Below are 17867 nucleotides of genomic sequence, written 5' to 3'. Positions count from 1 at the left end.
TGAAATTTCAAGTTGTTCTATGCTTTGATTTGAAAAATGAAATAAAACTCCATACATAAAAACAAGAAGGTTGTAGACTTGATCTCCAAGCCACTCAAAACTATCCTACCAATTACATGCATGATTCCATCAAATGGCATTGTTGCCCTCCAAGTTTCTAATTTAAATTTGTCTCATTTTGCTTGCAAGATGAATTTTACGTTAATTAAAGATAGTTAAAATAATTTTATGCATGTCCTTACCAACTGAGCTACGCTCACGGGGACGTAGTTAAAATAATTTTGTCGATCATACTTTTCGTCAATTCGTGAATAAATTATTATTACCCGAAAAATATTTCATTCCACCAGTTGGAAAAACATAACGAGCATTAATTCTTGCTACAGTCGGCATATATTTAGCGAAGAACCATAGGAAAAGCATTTATCAAAACTAGACTCTTGACCCGTGCTACCGCACGGGTCTTTCCAAGAAGAAGTTAAACGAATAAGTCGCAACAATGTAAACATATATAGTTTAATAGAAGTCATATAAAAATTAAAAAATAAAATGAATTGAAAATTGATTTCATCGGTTATGGCCATTATTTGATGGTGAAATGTCAAAAATTTAAAATTACAAAACAGGTTGACACTATTAAAAATTACAAAAGAAATTAACAGAGATAAATGTTGCAATAAAAATAAAAATCTTCATAACATTTGAATCTTACCAAAACATCTATTTACTTTTAGCAGATCCAAAAACATACTCTCTCCGGTCACATTTATAAGCAAAAATGCACTTTTTAGGTTCATTGAATAAATAATGAATTTGGTCTATGTATTGACCAAATACATTAAGTATTGAATGAATCTAAAAAGTGATTTTTTGCTTATAAATGTAACCGGAGGGAGTAATTTATTAAGCTTATTTGTTTGCTTTTTGATAACAAAAGTTAGGAAAATATTTTTTTTAAAAGGAAAATTAACACACATGTTAGCATGATCTCGAAAATCAAAATAAGTAGAACTATAACTAATAATTAAGACCCGTTAACTATAAAAAACCACATATTTTACTGATATTAACTAAAATTTGAAGTAAAATTGGTGATGTCCTTTTTTCAGTTTACAATAGGTGGTATGGCACCCATGTACTTTTTTGGATGATGACTAAACCGATTGTTAGAGATTCCACATTGAGGCTTAAAGTCAATTATATAATCCAGAAGTATAATTATTTATATATAAGTTTAAATATATGTATTAAGTTTAGAGATATATACAAAGAATTTTCCATTTCAGAATCTCAACAATAATAATGTGGAGTGACTTAAACTTTCTATTTTTTGGTCATTGCTACTATCTTTCTTCCATTGAGAATCATGCTATGAGTATCCTATTTCTTTTCTATTTCTGAAAAGCTTTTTGGTTACATTCTCTTTCTGAAATGCTACAATATGAATCTGTCAATGTGAAAGAAAAAAAATTAATACCAGTAAAAAAGAAACAACTTTAACTTGTAAGAAGCAACAACACAATGATACATGTACACATCTCATATTCCCTAACACTTAATCAACACCCTATTTTATCTTTATGATCAAAAGTTTATGCATAAAAAAAACAACAAAAGATTCATATTCATCCAATAAAACACAATTAAGCTTTTTTTGCAAAAAAAAAAAAGATTCATATATTTCAAATGAGGTGATCAAAAGTTTATGCATAAAAAAAACAACAAAAGATTCATATTCATCCAATAAAACACAATTAAGCTTTTTTTGCAAAAAAAAAAAAGATTCATATATTTCAAATGAGGATTAGTGCTATTACATATAGTTTTTTGGCTCCCCAATTCCATTATATTGGGGAAAAAATGTTGTGGAATATACAAAGAACTTAGATATCAAGGACTAAAGCTAATATTATTTCAAAAATAAAAAGGACTAAAACTAATATGCAAAATGGAGTTATATATGCCCTTCTCAATGTCAGAGTCATGAGTGATCACTCTATTCAGATGGCTTCAAATAACACAATATACCCAACCTTTTGTCTCTGCATCAAAAGGCTCTGAAGTATTATCCTCCTTATCAATCATTGTTGAAGAATTTTTTTGGTAAAAATCCCCAAAAAGATTATTAAACTGTTTCTAATCAAACCCATAAAACAAAATAAAAAATGAAAATGAAAGATGATTCAACTTACATAATTTATAGAGGAGGGAATTTGGATGAATATTAAAGACAATACACACTTGAAACTGCAATAGTGAGGAGGGACAACATCAATGTAATTGTAGCCCAAACCATGTTGTCGATGAAGAACAGTCCTAAAACTCACTATTCCAAAGCAAATTAAGAAAACAATTTGTACCTCGAATGAATCAATAATCCATTTTAGCCATTCAGATACACATTAAGAAAAAGGTCAACAATTCAAGATAAACCAACTATCCTCGAAAGAAAAGGAATTGCACATGAATAAAAATGATGAGAGAAAATTACCTCAACGACAAAATATTCATGATTAGATTGATTAGAACAGAAATTGTATGGAAATCCATTAAGATTAACTGTACCACAAAGGTATGTGCACGCCACTATTTAAACCGGACTCATAGACAAAATGAATTTGAATCATGGTGACATGTGTACACAATGAATTGGGGAGTTGGAGAGACTTCTCGTGGAATACAAATTCACTTGCTGCATGGAGAGATATGGAAGGCCACATTAAATGTTTAATGGATCAGTGGGTAGTTGGCAGGAATGACCGAAATTAATGCAAGAAAATTTTGTTAATTTTGTTAACAAAGGTTGGAGCGATCTGTATTGTCAAAAAAATAGGAGTGGATATGCAACAGATAAATGGGAGTGGAATTTGTTAAGAAGGACTGTAGCGACAGATAAGAGTGGATATGCAACAGATTTGTTGTTTTTATTGTTAATAATATTTTGTTAATAGGAGTGGATAGGAACAATTTGTTAATAGGAGTGATTTTTTTTATGTTTATCTGTTTAGTAGGAAACGATTAGGAACAATACGATTTTTGGCTTGCAAAAAAATAGGGTTAATAGGGTTAAACAAATCGGAATTAAGCTTTAGGGTTAAAACAGTAAATTTTAGCAATAGGGTTTAGGTTTAAATTAGAGCTAAAATAAGCTTTCGGGTTAACTTTTATAGATAAATAGATTAGGGTAGAAAATATTTGCTTCATAAAAAAAAAGGCAGGAGGATAGGAATAAAATTGGTGCGATGAATTTTTTTAGATGGAATTTGTTATGTTAAATAATTGCAAACTTAAAAGTGTAGAAAATATGTGCTTAAAAAAAAGAAGGATAGGAATAAAAAAAAAAAGGAGGATAGGAATTAAAAAAAATAATAAGGATTCGGTTGGCCAAAAGGAGGATAGGAATAAAAAAAAAAGGAGGATAGGAATTAAAAAAAAAATAAGGATTCGTAAAAAAAGGAGGATAGGAATAAAAAAAAGGGGGATAGGAATTCAAAAAAAAAATAAAAATAAGGATTCGGATGGCCAAAATTATAGCAAACTTGATAACAAAATTCGGCTAGCATTAATTAAGTAAGATGATCAATGGCTAAAATTGAATGGCGCCTAAATGTGCAAGATCCAATGGCTCAGAAAAGTGGAGGGAGAAATGGGGGAAAAAATATTAGGGTTAGAAATAGCTTTAGGGGTTAAGCTTTATTATATAAGATTTGTTAGGTTAATTCGGATGGCCAAATCTATAGGAAAACAAATTTTGGATTTAAGTGAATTGATAACAAATTTCGGATATGACCAAAATTATAATTAGAGATAAATATGAAATAGTTGTTTCGGAAAATAGAAGAGATAAATACGAAATAGTTGTTTCGGAAAATAGAAGAGATAAATATAATATGATCAATGACTAAAATTGAATGGCGCCTAAATGCGCAAGATCCAATGGCTTAGAAAAGTGGATGAAAAAATGGGGGGAAAAATTAGGTTTAGGGTTAGCTTTATGGATTAAGCATTTACCACGGTTTAGGGTTTATTTTTATTGAGAGAAACAGGTTTAGGGCTTCGTATATAAACAGGTTTAGGGCTTCGTATATATAACCAAAATATTTGCTTCATAAAAAAAAGGCGAGGATAAGAATAAAATTTGTGCGATGCATTTTTTTAGATGGAATTTGTTATGTTAAATTGCAATCGTAAAAGTGTAGAAAATATTTGTTTCAAAAAAAAAAAAAGGAGGATACGAATGAAATTTGTTAGGTTAATTTTTATTTTTTTTTGAAAGGGAAATTTGTTAGGTTAATTAATAAATAAGGATTCGGATGGCCAAAACTATAGGAAAACAAATTTCGGATTTAAGTGAATTGATAACAAATTTTGGATATGACCAAAATTATAATTAGAGATAAATATGAAATAGTTGTTTCGGAAAATAGAATAGATAAATACGAAATAGTTGTTTCGGAAAATAGAAGAGATAAATATAATATGATCAATGGCTAAAATTGAATGGCGCCTAAATGCGCAAGATCCAATGGCTTAGAAAAGTGGATGAAAAAATGGGGGGGAAAAATTAGGTTTAGGGTTATTTTACGGGTTAAGCTTTAGTAAATAAGATGCACATTAATAAAAGCATTTATCAAAATTAATTTTTTGCAACAAAAATTAAAAGTATATTTATGACTGTTATTTGTTAACATGTATTTTTTTATTTTATTTTTTTAAGTTAGCCTAGACCTCAACTCACAATTGCCGAACCTTGGGTGTATTACATTTTCTTTCTTTTTTTTTTTTTTTGAACACGTTTAGCATTATACTATTAATTTTTTTAGGGGAGCATTATATTATACTATTAATTAATGAGGGAGAATATTTTGACTCGAAGAGTAAGAGTAAGTGTGTTAATTTACTCCAAATCCTGACCTTTAATTCCAATATTTTTTTTTGAACAAGCCAAAATAGAATTATATAACCACAAACATAGTAATCCCAAAAGCACAAGGCGTGTCTAAGGAACCACTAAAAATATACAAAGTGTAGCAGTGTCACGATAAAACAAACTACATCAGCCTATGCCCAAACAAGCTAAAGGGCTCGACCATCAAGTCTGAGTGCCAAAAACAAAAGTGATTTTTTTAGCTTTCAACCACCCTAGAGTCATCAATTTAACTTTGTCCAACAATCGGGGAATAAGAATTGCAATATCATTAAACAGGCGATTATTACGTTCATTCCACACAACCCAAACACAAAGAAGACATATTAGTTGCATGAAAGACCGTCTACCTTTGCCACCACCTGTCGCATGAGTAAACTGCAATAAATGATCAGAAATATTATGAGAATCCACCTCGAGAACGCCAATCCACTCACGCACAAGCTGCCAAATAGAACCAAAAGTAGGACATAATAAAAAGAGATGTTGAGCCGTTTTAGGATGACTGCAACCGAATACACGCGCGGACACTTCAGAAGAGAGAACCCCCTATAGCCGCCAAGTTTGATTTCGTTGGTAAGCGATCACACAGAAGCCTCCACGCAAAAATCAATATTTTCAAGGGGACCTGGTGATGCCAAATAAACTCCATTGTTGAATCTGCAATAATTCCAATATTGATTAACGGCGTAGATTAATTGATATAGTAGACTTTAATTCAATTCTCTATTGTAGTCAACGGTCAACACTTATCACCACAAAATAACAAAACAATAAATGCCTTTAATTGTTTTTTTTTTTTTTGTTGTTCTTATCCATTTGCTTTTTTTGTTTTCACGCTAAAATAAATTTTTGAGGGTTAACAGCAAAAAGTTTTTTATTTGACCACAATTTATTTTATTTTTTTTTGGTGGAAGACCACAATTTATTTTCTTCTCCCTTTACTCTTTTTTTACGCTAAAAAAATTGCATATATTTTTTTTAAAAGAAAACAATTGTTAAATTTAAAGAATTGCATATTTATTCTTCTCCTTTTACTATTTTTTATACGACATATTTTATTTGGTTTCTTCATTATAATCCTGGTCTTTTCTTTTATTTTTTATAAACACACATTTTTGTACTAATTTGTCACGGAAAAAAAACGATAAGGGAAGTAGCCCCGGTCTTTTCTTATATTCAATTCATTTACAATAATTGCATTAAAAAAAAATTGGTGTATTTTCTTATATAAATAACGACAAATTAAAATAAAATAAAAAAGTTATGACAGATTTGGGTTTTTTTTCATTGCCTCAAGAGTAAAAATTAGATTAGGGTTACGAACTGTATCACTATTTCATTGGGTATATAGAGCTGACAATCACAATCGACTAACACAAACAACACCCTTTTATTAGCCGCTCCACAAATGTAGTAGGGTTTGCCAACTGCAACCCTAATTCACTCCTATATATATAGCCTCACTTTCTCACATAGACTAAGAACTGCAACCCTTTCATTAGCCGCCGCTGCAAATATTCACGTTCCTTCCTCAACCCTTCTCAATCCAATCCTTTAACTTCCATGTAGCCAAACCAAAACTAATCCTTATGTTTGAATCTATGAATATCAGAGCAACAACTAGATGTAGCATCACTGCATCTGTTGGAGTTATGATGCTGCACAAATCGTTTTGGTTGATTTATGTTCCCTTGAAATATCCTATTGGATTTCATGGATCTGTCAACAATATTTTTGCTATTTCAACAAGTGTAATTCCCTTGATTAAGTTTTTCATAAGGTCTATGTCTCAACGGTGACATAAGATCATGCTCTGAAGGTATAATTTTCAATTGTGATTTTAATGGCAAATTAAACAAGAAGATGGACGTCATCAATGAGTTTGTTGACGTTTTAGTTTCATATGGCGGCTGTCTTCAATGGAATCTATAGGAATAGATAGATGAATGTATATAAGTTTTAGCTGTGATTTCCTTGATTTAGTGTGATTTCCTTGATTAATATATAAGTTTTAATGGTGATTTGTTTTAATTTTTATGTTGCTCCATAATTACACCGATATGTTATTTGTACACAGGTTATGCAACAATATTTGCGTTAATTTTTCATTGCTCTTTTCTTTCTTTAATTATCGAGAACCAATAAATTTAATTTTTATTTTGGATTTTTCCAGTATTTGAACTATTTGCGATATTAAGGAATTAAAAAAAAACAAAAACCGTCCTCATGTATTCAATATCCACACTTTAAAAAACTATTTTGCATAAATAAATAACAAAATATCATTGTGGTTGAATTAAAAAATATGACAGTTAAAAATATAAAAACCAAACTCCCCAAAAAAAAAGTTGGTGAAATCAAATATTTTCATTCAATTAATATTAGACATAAAAAATATTTAGTAACTATTAAGCTTAAATACATTTTTTTTACCCCTTTGGTTTCTCAATTGTGCAAATTTTGAACCACTTTAGTTTTCTTAATTGTGCAGTTTTTGAACCATTTATATTTTGGGTTAGGTTATGCTAATTGTACTTTAAGGGTACAAGATAATGAAATAAAAAGGAATTAGAAAAAAGAAAGATAAACTTTTAAGTTTTTAAGAAATTGACTACATAATTTCTAAGTTTATATTTTTATTTTTGATTTTTTTTTTTTAACATGTACACAAGTCATATCATAGGATTTCCCTTAGTTTTTTTTAGCAATTTGATTTGGCCTTTTAAAACGTGGGTGATTGAGATTGGCTACAACGAAAATTAATTAATTGAAAAATGTTCACAGCGCAATTGAAAAGAGTTTTGGTTTAGTTTTTTTGGGTGTTTTCATATTATGTAATAGGTTGAGTTTTTGGAGATTTTCGTTGTCTTTTCTTCCAGCTTGTTTTTGGCAGCATTAGTTGTCTGGCGTATGTGGGTTTTGATGTTGTAGCCCGATTCCACTACATACTACTTGTATATGGGAGAATTTTTTCATAAAATCTGCCACTTCAAAAAAAAAAAAAAAAAAATTGAAAATGTTGCACTGTGATACATAACGTTGTTGGCTCCTTGGGCTCTTGCCTCTCGTTTCAGACTCAAGATGCTGCCTTTAGTCCCATCAAGTCGAAGTAGAGATCTCTCCAATTGTTAAAATAAATTGCAATGTCTATTATTAAAGTTTTATTGGATACATGTCTAATTAATGTTACATATTTTAAAAATATATGTATTTATATCATATATTTACTGTAAGACTATGGTAATAGAAATTGACACTTATTCTTAAAAATGGAGAGATGATCTGAATGCATCAAGTCGATACTTGCTTATACGTCCCTATTATATATTTAGCAAGTTGGTTATTTTATGTTTTGATGGTAGCTACTAACTTACTCCAAGTGGCTATGAATATATAGTCTTAGGATATGATAAAAAAAAGTAACATGAAAATATTCTTTACTAGAGATAAAAGCATTAGAGGAAAAAGAAGAAAAATAATGGGAACCTAGAGATAAAAGCATTAGAGGAAAAAGAAGAAAAATAATGGGAACCATCACCATGAGAGAGTATCATCGTATCGTAAAGATATTCTTAATAATTCATTGTTGAGTCATGCTTGAAATTTAAGGTTTGTGACTCTCACATTCATGTAGTGAGATGGATTCTTCAAATTTCATTCTATTAATTGCAAACTTTTATTATCTAAGAGGGAATGAGACATTCAAGGGCAAACATTTAGTTTTATATTGATGGTGTCCAACGAGAATCTAACATTTTAGGGTTTTTTTAGACATTTAATTTTATATTTATCAATTGATATTGATGTCCAACGAGAATCTAACATTCTAGGGTTTTTTAGATTGCGGTTATAAAATAGTGGTGTGACGTAATAGCATGGGTTCTCATTAGATACCATTATAAATATCTATTAAACGGAATAGTCAAATATGAACTCTGTTCAATGGTGAACCCTAATATTTTTAATAAATATATATACTATTTTTAATATTATAAAATTCAATTATAGGTCCACTTTTAAACCAATTATAAGAGGTTCATATTAAACACATCTGTATTAAACTTGTCCTTTAACATTTTTCTTAAGAAAAACACAAACTTTTTTTTTTCAAGTTGCCTATTGGCTAGAGCTCAGAGAAAGGGGTGTCCAGGGTTGGAACCCCGGCCCTGCATATATTATGCACAGGACTGGTCTAAGGGTCAAGCAACCAAACAAGAGTTTTAGGCCCCAAAATTTTGGTGGAAAAAAGGCCTCTAAAAAATTAATTTGGTTATTAATATATTATATGCCAGATAAATTAGAGATATTTACATAGCTTAATTGAGTATCAATAAGGCATCAGTTACTCTTGTTCATGAATTTAAATTTTTGTCTCCACAAAATTGATTTTATATAAATATTATATTAAAAAAAATATTTTGAAAGGCCACATTAAATTTTTTGCTTTAAGCCTCTTAATCTGTTGGGCAGACCCTGATTATGCATTGTCCATATCAACTGAGATAAGCTCACAAACACTAAAAACACAAACTTATTGGCCTTCACAAAAAAAATATATAGTTACCAATTTATATAGCTGATTTTTATAGCTACCAATTTATATAGCTAATTTTTTCAATTTATATAGCTAATTTTTTCACTACCGTGAAAACAGAACAAATATTGTTACTTGGGAGGTAGTTGCTTCACATTACTGATTTATAAACTTGGAACTAAATAATAACCAAACTTTTAAATTTTGTTCATCTTTTTGCAGACGGGCACATACATAAGGTAAACATTGGATCCTCACAATATTACATGTTAAATTAGTTGTCAAAAAAAATTAGTTGGAGCGTAATTACGAGTATATGAAGAAGCAAATAGCAGTTTTTCTATTCAATGGTGTCAACCAGGAAATAATACTAGTACTACTTCTTAGGTTGGTCCGATGGTGTGGCTTAAGATCTTAGAGTATATTTCTCTTAATGTTTCAGATTTGATTCTCTCCCATTTAACAAAATGTAATATTTTTCAAATTGATTGATTACTTTTCTAAAAATAGAAATTCAAATACTCTTTGACGTTTGTTGAGTTAAGGGATTGATTATTTGGCTCATGTAAATGTAAATCCAAATCAAATCAAATCAAATCCAAACCAAATCCAAATTCAAATTCTCCAAATAGCTGATGAGTTTCTTTTAATATTTTCAACCTAAACATATTCACAACCGCCTAAAATGACTTGTAACTTGCCAACTAAGAGAAAAATATACTTATCATGTACAACATGACATGTGTATAGCAATGACCAAATCCACGTGTAGGATGAAGCAAGTGTCAACCATGCTACTCTACACGTTTTTTTGTATGCTATATTATTATTGTTGTGGTAGCAGAATCCCTTTTGGATCCATAATTCATTCTGTCTTTTTCTTAGTTCTGATCACTCAAAATACTTCACTATATCCACTACTGCTTATAACTATAGTTGAATCAAGATCTCCCTTTCAACTCGTCGTTTTCATCATACCCTTCACTTCAGTTCAGTTCACCTACTAGGTACGTACTTTTAGTGATCCATGTATTTTTCACATCACTATAATTCCTCTTTAAACAAATATAACCAAATATAACATGGTATAGTATATATTACATTTAACTATATTCTTTTTTCCTATATTTTCAGTTGAAGAAGAGGAGTTAGTTAACTAAGGTGTGACTAAGAAACATTAATTGAGGAAAAGCTATGTCAGGTGTGTCTCTAGCTGTGGCTGGTGGTGGATATGAAACTGAGAAAAGGCAAGAACAAGGAAGCATGACAATGATGGGTTCATTACGTGTAATAGAGTTACAACTTGTAGCCTTTGTATTGGTTTTCTCAGCAAGTGGTCTTGTCCCTCTTCTTGATCTACTCTTCCCTTTCTTTGTCTCTATCTATCTAGTAGCACTTTCACGTTTTGCTTTTCCCTCATACAATCGTGGTGTGTCCCAAACTGTTTTCCATGGAAGCAAGGCTTTTCAATTCTATGTTATTGTTGGAACAATTGTTGGATTGTTCTTGCCTCTAGCTTATGTGTTGGGTGGATTTGGAAGAGGGGATAAACTTGCAGTGAAATCTGCAAGTCCACACCTGTTCTTGATCTCTTTTCAAATACTCACTGAGAATATAATAAGTGGGTTGTCAGTGTTTTCACCTCCTGTGAGAGCATTGGTGCCTTTGATGTATACAGTAAGGAGGATCTTTGTCGATATTAATTGGATACAAAATGTGTGGCTCAACATTACTTTGCCAGCAAATGCACACTTTAAGGTTATTATTATTTCAACATCACCATTTAGACTCATTCCGGTTCCTGAACGTGTTGTCCAAACTAATAACTGACGAAGCTGAATGGATGACACGTTTGAGGACAAAAAGAGACGTTGAATTATATATTTATGTAACTTTGATATATTGGAAATGATTGCAATTTTGGTGCATTTTGTGCAGGACAAGGCATGGTTTTGGTTTGGGAGGGTTTTGGCGGTGGCTAATCTGGTTTATTTCTCCATCAATCTCTTTGGCTTCTTGATTCCAAGGTTCCTTCCAAGAGCTTTCAAGAGGTATTTCCAAGAGAGGGGAGAGATTTATGCTAAGGCTGCTGAGGATAAGCCACATGGGATCATCAACAAATCACATGTACCACAGAAGAAATCAATAAATTTATGCCTTTAATTTGGACAACATCTCTTGTTATTTTAAACAGCTTAGCACTTTTTAATTCGTACAACATATAAATAACGATTTTATTTTGGAAGCAACTCCTAAACAATGACATGTAAAACTGATTTAACGTCAATGTCATTAACCAAAACTGAAAAACAATCAAAACTAAAAAACAAAGATAGATGAGATCGGTAAAATCAACCGTGCTCAGGTCAATGAGAAAATTGGCGTTGCACAGTCCAAGAGCACAGTCAATCTATTTCCCTATAATTTTACAGGTCCTTACAAAATTGATCATATACATAGAGAGGCACTCTATCAATACTTTCCAGATTACAACAATTACTAACAAGGGACGTTCTATCTATCTCTACTTTCCAGATAACAACAAATACTAACTAAACATACTCTCTAACTAAACAGAATGACAACTCTACAGCTAAAAAAGTATATCGGGTTAGTTTTCATTCATCATCATTGCTTTCATCCATCATTGCTTCAATAAGTGCAGCTTCTTCTTCCTGTAGGAAACACAACACAAACATGGAAATAGAATCGTCAAACTTAATGTAACATGGAATAAATAGTTAAAAAGGTGCACTTTTGTGACTAGAATGTATTAAAATTACAAAACCATATGTGAATTTGTCTTCTGTTAGTGACTTTTGCAACACACTTATGGATGTTTTGTAACTTCGATACATTCTTAGACTACAAGTACAGTGACACCATCGTATCATAATTTACTAAAAAGAAGGAAGTCACATACCACCAAGGCATTAAATTCAGTCTCCTCGTCTATGGCGTCAATGACAGCAGGATCATCCAGCAAGTCCTGTTCACAAATGTTGCCTTAGCAGATTAAATCACAAGCACACGCACAGTAATTCTTGTGTGTTATGTATGTATGATATGATGAAAATTATAAATTCATATTTTGACTCCATATTATAAATGCATACGAGAAACAAAAGTTGGAACGCATGCCACAGCCGGAAAATATTAAGGCAACCAAAATCTGGACAACCTTTTGTAAGTGGCACTCTGATCTCAGAAAAAGGCGTAAAAGGGGAGAAAAAATAGGATCATGCAACATACAAAATATAAGATTGAATTTGAAACTAAGAAAGGAATTGGTGAACAAATTTTGTAGTTAATTAATGATTGGCTAATTGCCTACTTACATCATCAGCCATTTGAAACATCCCATTCTCACCCTGCACAAATAAAGGCCAAGTTAATTATCATAATATCTATTTTACTATGCCAATTGTAAAAATTCAGATCTAAAAGAGCTTCAACACTACTACTAGTATTCACAGAGTAGGGTGTTCAAGATTATATTAAATAATAATGCCACTGTTCTCCAATGGCAATGACAGGCATCTTAAACAAGTCTATAAAAGGAGGGGGAAAAAGGGAAAGAAATAGAGGGAGTCGGGGTGCAATGAGGACAGATGGGAGCAGAGAATGGTGAATAAAGACGGAGAAGAAAATATATAGGAGAATTGGCGCAGGAGGAAAGGTTGGTAGGTTTTGTAGTGGAATTTGGGACTGCGGAGTACGAACTGAGAGTCGTTCTCATTTCTAGGATTAATAGAGACTTTCAACACACGCACACATTCTCCCAGGCCAGATCATATTCAATGTGAGACTTTCAACACACGCACACATTCTCCCTCATGTCCAGGACTGAACATTTGGAAGGTGACTTGAGTGGCACGATAGCAGTAACTGATAGAGGTGACCTTATGAATCTTGGATAGGCTTTTATACGAACACAGAATTTGGGTTGGGCCTAAATCAATCGCCTTATAAAATTGGATTATAAGATGAAAATTGCCCCGACTTATTAACATATTTTCATGTCACGTCTCATTCAATGTAAACTCTTAACATTATTCCCATAGTGGGAGTATCATTTCATTTTGTTCTTATTTTCTATTTCTGCAAGGAGATTTATTCTACATTCTTTTGTCATTTTTCTGTTGATTTGATAGTTGTTTCCTAGAAGAGAGAAGAACCTCTTCTGAATATTAGTTAAATACCAATATCAAACGTTTTCCTTTTAATTTCTGGTGTGATCCTGCAATGGTTACTTTCAATCTTTCAGAAGCTTGTACAAGTGGAAGCTTACCTTCACAACAACAAACTGAAGTGGTTCAGATGGTGTATAAATCATGTAGCGAGTATCTTCCTGCAAAAAAAAAGGACTATTAATTAGCACACAGTGAATCTTAATGTCCAAAGTTCTACCCAAGTTTGTATCAGGCCGTCTGCGAGGTGTCAACTCAGTGGTAAGAGTTTGACCTTGTCACTTTAAGGGAAGGACTTCAAATCTCGTCGGGGATAGTTGTAAAGTGACTATTGGTTACACTTTAACTGATAATAATTTCCCCCTCCCTCGATTTAGAAAGAAAAAGTCTGCATCAAGCCCGAGGTTCCTTTGTCACGCTTCTAAATTTAAAATTAATGGACGAGGAGAAATAACCAAAAATGCATCTATACAAAGCATACTTCATGATATAAACACAATATGGTTGTAAGAAAGTACAATCAATACTACGGAAAAAGTTGAAGACAAACAAGAATAATGTATAGATCAGGTCCACGATCTTCCAAAAGACTTGATAAAAACAGATGGGAAACAAAAGCAACACTGGTGCGGTAATACAGACCAAGGAAGAACAATAACACACTTTTAGAAATGTAATAAACAATAAGTTCATTTCAATGAATTGGTCATTACAATGTCCATACTAGTGAAGTGAAAAATAAAAAACGGGTATTCAGACAGACGATTGCAACACAAGTTTGCTTCCTTGCTAACTTGGAAACACTTAATGAAATTCCTCGATTGAGAAAAAAAATCAATAAACATATTTGTGTAAATATCCAATTAAGTTAATAAAATTACCAGATCAAAATATGTAATTTCTACACCATCACTTGGCAAGCCATCCACTTCATTACCATCATCTGCAAAATGGTATTAACAACTTGCATTATATTTAGAGCATAGTTTCAAATAGTTTTGTCGAAAATTATCACTCTAGAAGTAAGAACAGATTAGAATGCGTTTATCATCACCCTGGCCATATATTGATAATAACTTCCTAAAGATTAACTTTTCATTTTATTTGTTAAATATAATCACAATCAGACATGACAGTTGGAAAAATGAAAATTAGGAATCAAGCATGAAAAAACTTAGGGCTTATTATGCATCAAAATCAGAAATGCAAAATACAATCGAGTAACAATGAATATATATGGCATGTCTTCAAAGTGAAAAGAAAAGAAAAGAAATGTAAGATATCATTCTAATTATGCAACAATTCATGGTCCACCTAACTTGCACATGAAATTATAATACGAAAAAAAAGAGTAAGTTATCTCCAAACTTTAAGTCCAGTAGTTGTAAACATAAATTCTAATGTGATAAGTGCTTATTCAATAAGCACTTAATGAAGTTGCTAAATTATAATACGGAAAAAAAAGAAAGAAAAAAAACGTTATCTCCAAACTTTAAGTCCAGTAGTTGTAAACATAAATTCTAATGTGATAAGTGCTTATTCAATAAGCACTTAATGAAGTTGCTACCCATGTCCCAAACATCTCCTTATAATATCACAAGAATAAGTGACTTGGCAAATTCATTCTCCTTAGTAAGAAGGGGTCTAAATTCCCACGAAAAACACTACTATAAACTAAAAGAGAGGTGATGAAAATAACATAAAAGAAAATGCTTATCTCTTCACCAAAAACTTGACAAGTTTTTAGCAAATACAACTCTAAACGGCGTGACGTGACTAACTACTCATATCATATGCTATTGAATCGTACTACACTTTAACAGGCACAATTGAACAAGAACATATTCCAAACTGAATAAACCCTTTGCTTTGTTTACACTCTAATAACAGAAACATTTGACATTAGTACTTCAGAGAATGGGAAAGTAAAAAAATACTTGCCTGTGTGGAAGTCAAGTATATCTTGTTCTGTGTAGCAAAAACCGCCACGTGCTGTGTAACAGTACCTGATATGGACAGAGATATTTTGTAAAGATCAAACACAAAGTTAATATCATGAGTGACTTTCTAGTTACAAACAAATCAGAAACATACCCGCTGTAAACAAGATGCATGTGTATCTTGGCGAGCGCATACGCTGCAGCAGGCAGAATAGATTCAACTTCCTCCTCGCTGATCTAAAACACAGAAGGAAGACATGAATTTGGGTAAGAAGATTCAGCAAACGTAGAAAAAAAAAAAAAAAGGGAAAGGAAATATGTATTTTCCCATAAGGTCAAAAAGAATGTCATTGTATGTGGAAACTCTTTTAATAGTAAAAAAGTGCAGCTTTCCATACAAACATAGATTTTAATTTGACCTGTTATCTGTCCATATCACAAAAACTAAAATAAAAATGAGTGATATGCAGGGAACAAATAGTTTTTAACCATCCCATAACAAACAACGAAATATTGGGATCTCATACAAATACTTCATAGTTTAGGCATGAAGAAATAGCGCCCTGTGACTGTGATGAATGAGTAAGAGCAAAAGATGTTATCTTTGTCAAAACAAACTGTAGATCATCATTTTTAAAGGATATGCACTCTGTTTTACACCGACATCCAATGAAAATCCATCAATTTTCGCATCACCCCATTTTTGTATGAACATTTTGAAATTGGTGGTATGACATGGAAAAATTGTGTTCTATCATTGATGTCAGTGTAAAACTATTTCACAGTGACGGCGTATGTCCATTAAACTCTTATTAAAGCATTATTCAAAGAGATTTGGCTCAAAATTAAATAACACGATTTAGGTTGGAAAGTAAAACATCTCAATAATTGATGAGAAAAGGCGCTAAACAACAGTTGGTATTTTAGCACATGCGTGTCACATCAACAATTGATATTCCCATCGACAAATGAGCTTCTTTACGGTCCTTAAAGTAAACTCACATTAGATAAATCAAATCCATTCAAGATAACATTAAGAATTATTAGTCCTAAATGAAGATTAGATGCAACAATACGAATAAACAGACAAATTGAGATTTAAAATGCAGGGCAGAAACTTACAGCTGACCATCCATCAGGTGTGCTCTTCAATATTTGCACAGGCCTGCATTAATAAAATTCCATATCCATAGTCATCAATAATAATAAAAACAATGAGATTTATTTCTATACACCGACGTTGTAAAACCTTTTAATTACTTACGTGTCAACGGGGCAAAGCAACATACATTCATCTCTATCAGAACTCTTGAACATTCTCCGAACCACACACTCCAACGGAAGGTTATTCATAGGATCAACCTGTTAACAACTTATTTAAAATTTCGATAATTACTCAAACGAATGCAATAATTAACACAAAAAAACAGAACCAAGCAATACTCACTATGGTGATAAGCCGATTTGTTGAAGTAAGCAGAATTTCACCGTTTTCGTCAATGGCAAACCCGGTGGGAGGTTCCGGCAACGGCATATCATCAGGATAAAATAAAGAGGAACCAGAAGCAACACCAGTAACAACATTTTGAACATCATTATCGGCAGAAAAATCACGCAATAATTCAAAATCAGTATTGGAATTCAAATTTTTCCAATCATCAGTTTCAACTGAAGAATTCTTCTTTTTCTTCGTCTTCTTTTTGGAGGAAGAAGAAGAAGAAGATGGAGGAGAATTTTTCTGTGATTTGGTTGCAGTACAGAAAATTGTAGAAGAATTGGAATGAGAATTAAGGTTTTGAAATGAAACTGAAATTGGAAATATGTGTGATTTTAGAGAGACACAAGATTTGAAAATTGCAACTGCTGCTGCTGAGGAGCAACGTAGCGCCATACTCCCTTTTCCCTTTTTTTCTCTGTAATCTAATCTACTCACTCCCCCCTCTTGTCACAACAATTATATTTATCACTATTTTATATAATATTTTTCTATACTTCAACTTTTTTCAGATTCGAACCCCAACCTTGCATATAATTATGCATTATTCTTAGCAATTGAGCTAAGTGTACGGGGACATTTTATACTTTTTTTTTGAAGTTAAAGACAATTTCATTAACGAAAGTCTGACAATAAATCAAATGCCAAGACTGCAGAAATACAAGGCGGAGTTTCAAGACTGCAGAAATACAAGGCGGAGTTTCTTCGACCCATATGCAATCTAAATTCTTAAGAGCATATTTAGCTAAATAATGAGGAGTTTGGTTGGCTTCACGCC

General features: G+C 31.8%; 2 protein-coding genes across 3 annotated transcripts; one reads left to right on the top strand and one right to left on the bottom strand.

Annotated features, from left to right (window-relative positions):
* The first annotated feature begins 10318 nt into the window (after positions 1 to 10318).
* LOC146933947 (uncharacterized) lies at positions 10319 to 11636 on the top strand. Its single transcript, XM_085705769.1, has 3 exons — positions 10319 to 10471; positions 10599 to 11222; positions 11403 to 11636. Exons 2-3 carry the CDS (start codon positions 10659 to 10661, stop codon positions 11625 to 11627), a joined length of 789 nt encoding a protein of 262 aa, XP_085561895.1. The 5' UTR covers positions 10319 to 10471; positions 10599 to 10658; the 3' UTR covers positions 11628 to 11636.
* A 165-nt stretch (positions 11637 to 11801) lies between these two features.
* LOC146933946 (uncharacterized) lies at positions 11802 to 17538 on the bottom strand. Of its 2 annotated transcripts, XR_015007621.1 has the most exons (11): positions 17042 to 17538; positions 16859 to 16956; positions 16717 to 16759; positions 15749 to 15831; positions 15596 to 15660; positions 14536 to 14597; positions 13929 to 14042; positions 13756 to 13815; positions 12803 to 12835; positions 12388 to 12453; positions 11802 to 12139 (listed from the first exon to the last, which is right to left on the bottom strand). XR_015007621.1 is itself a non-coding variant. In XM_085705767.1 (10 exons), exons 1-10 carry the CDS (start codon positions 17483 to 17485, stop codon positions 12083 to 12085), a joined length of 1011 nt encoding a protein of 336 aa, XP_085561893.1. In that variant the 5' UTR covers positions 17486 to 17538; the 3' UTR covers positions 11802 to 12082. The 2 variants fall into 2 exon arrangements, 1 of the variants encoding a protein (XP_085561893.1); XM_085705767.1 differs by lacking the exon at positions 13929 to 14042.
* Positions 17539 to 17867: the final 329 nt, after the last annotated feature.

This window comes from Medicago sativa, chromosome 4, assembly GCF_051527215.1.
Source record: "Medicago sativa cultivar Bolivia chromosome 4, Bolivia_mono, whole genome shotgun sequence".
NCBI classification, from domain to species: Eukaryota; Viridiplantae; Streptophyta; class Magnoliopsida; order Fabales; family Fabaceae; genus Medicago; species Medicago sativa.
Note: the sequence above shows the minus strand (reverse complement) of the source record. Positions and strands in the feature narration are given on the sequence as shown.

Excerpts from the sequence above, each read along its gene's own strand:
- LOC146933947 (XM_085705769.1), top strand. The coding sequence starts at position 10,659 with ATGTCAGGTGTGTCTCTAGCTGTGGCTGGTGGTGGATATGAAACTGAG. Across the intron at positions 11,223-11,402 it reads CAGCAAATGCACACTTTAAG|GACAAGGCATGGTTTTGGTT; the intron begins GTTATTATTATT and ends CATTTTGTGCAG.
- LOC146933946 (XM_085705767.1), bottom strand. The coding sequence starts at position 17,485 with ATGGCGCTACGTTGCTCCTCAGCAGCAGCAGTTGCAATTTTCAAATCT. Across the intron at positions 16,760-16,858 it reads TTGCTTTGCCCCGTTGACAC|GCCTGTGCAAATATTGAAGA; the intron begins GTAAGTAATTAA and ends TTATTAATGCAG. Across the intron at positions 14,598-15,595 it reads TATACTTGACTTCCACACAG|ATGATGGTAATGAAGTGGAT; the intron begins GCAAGTATTTTT and ends ACCATTTTGCAG.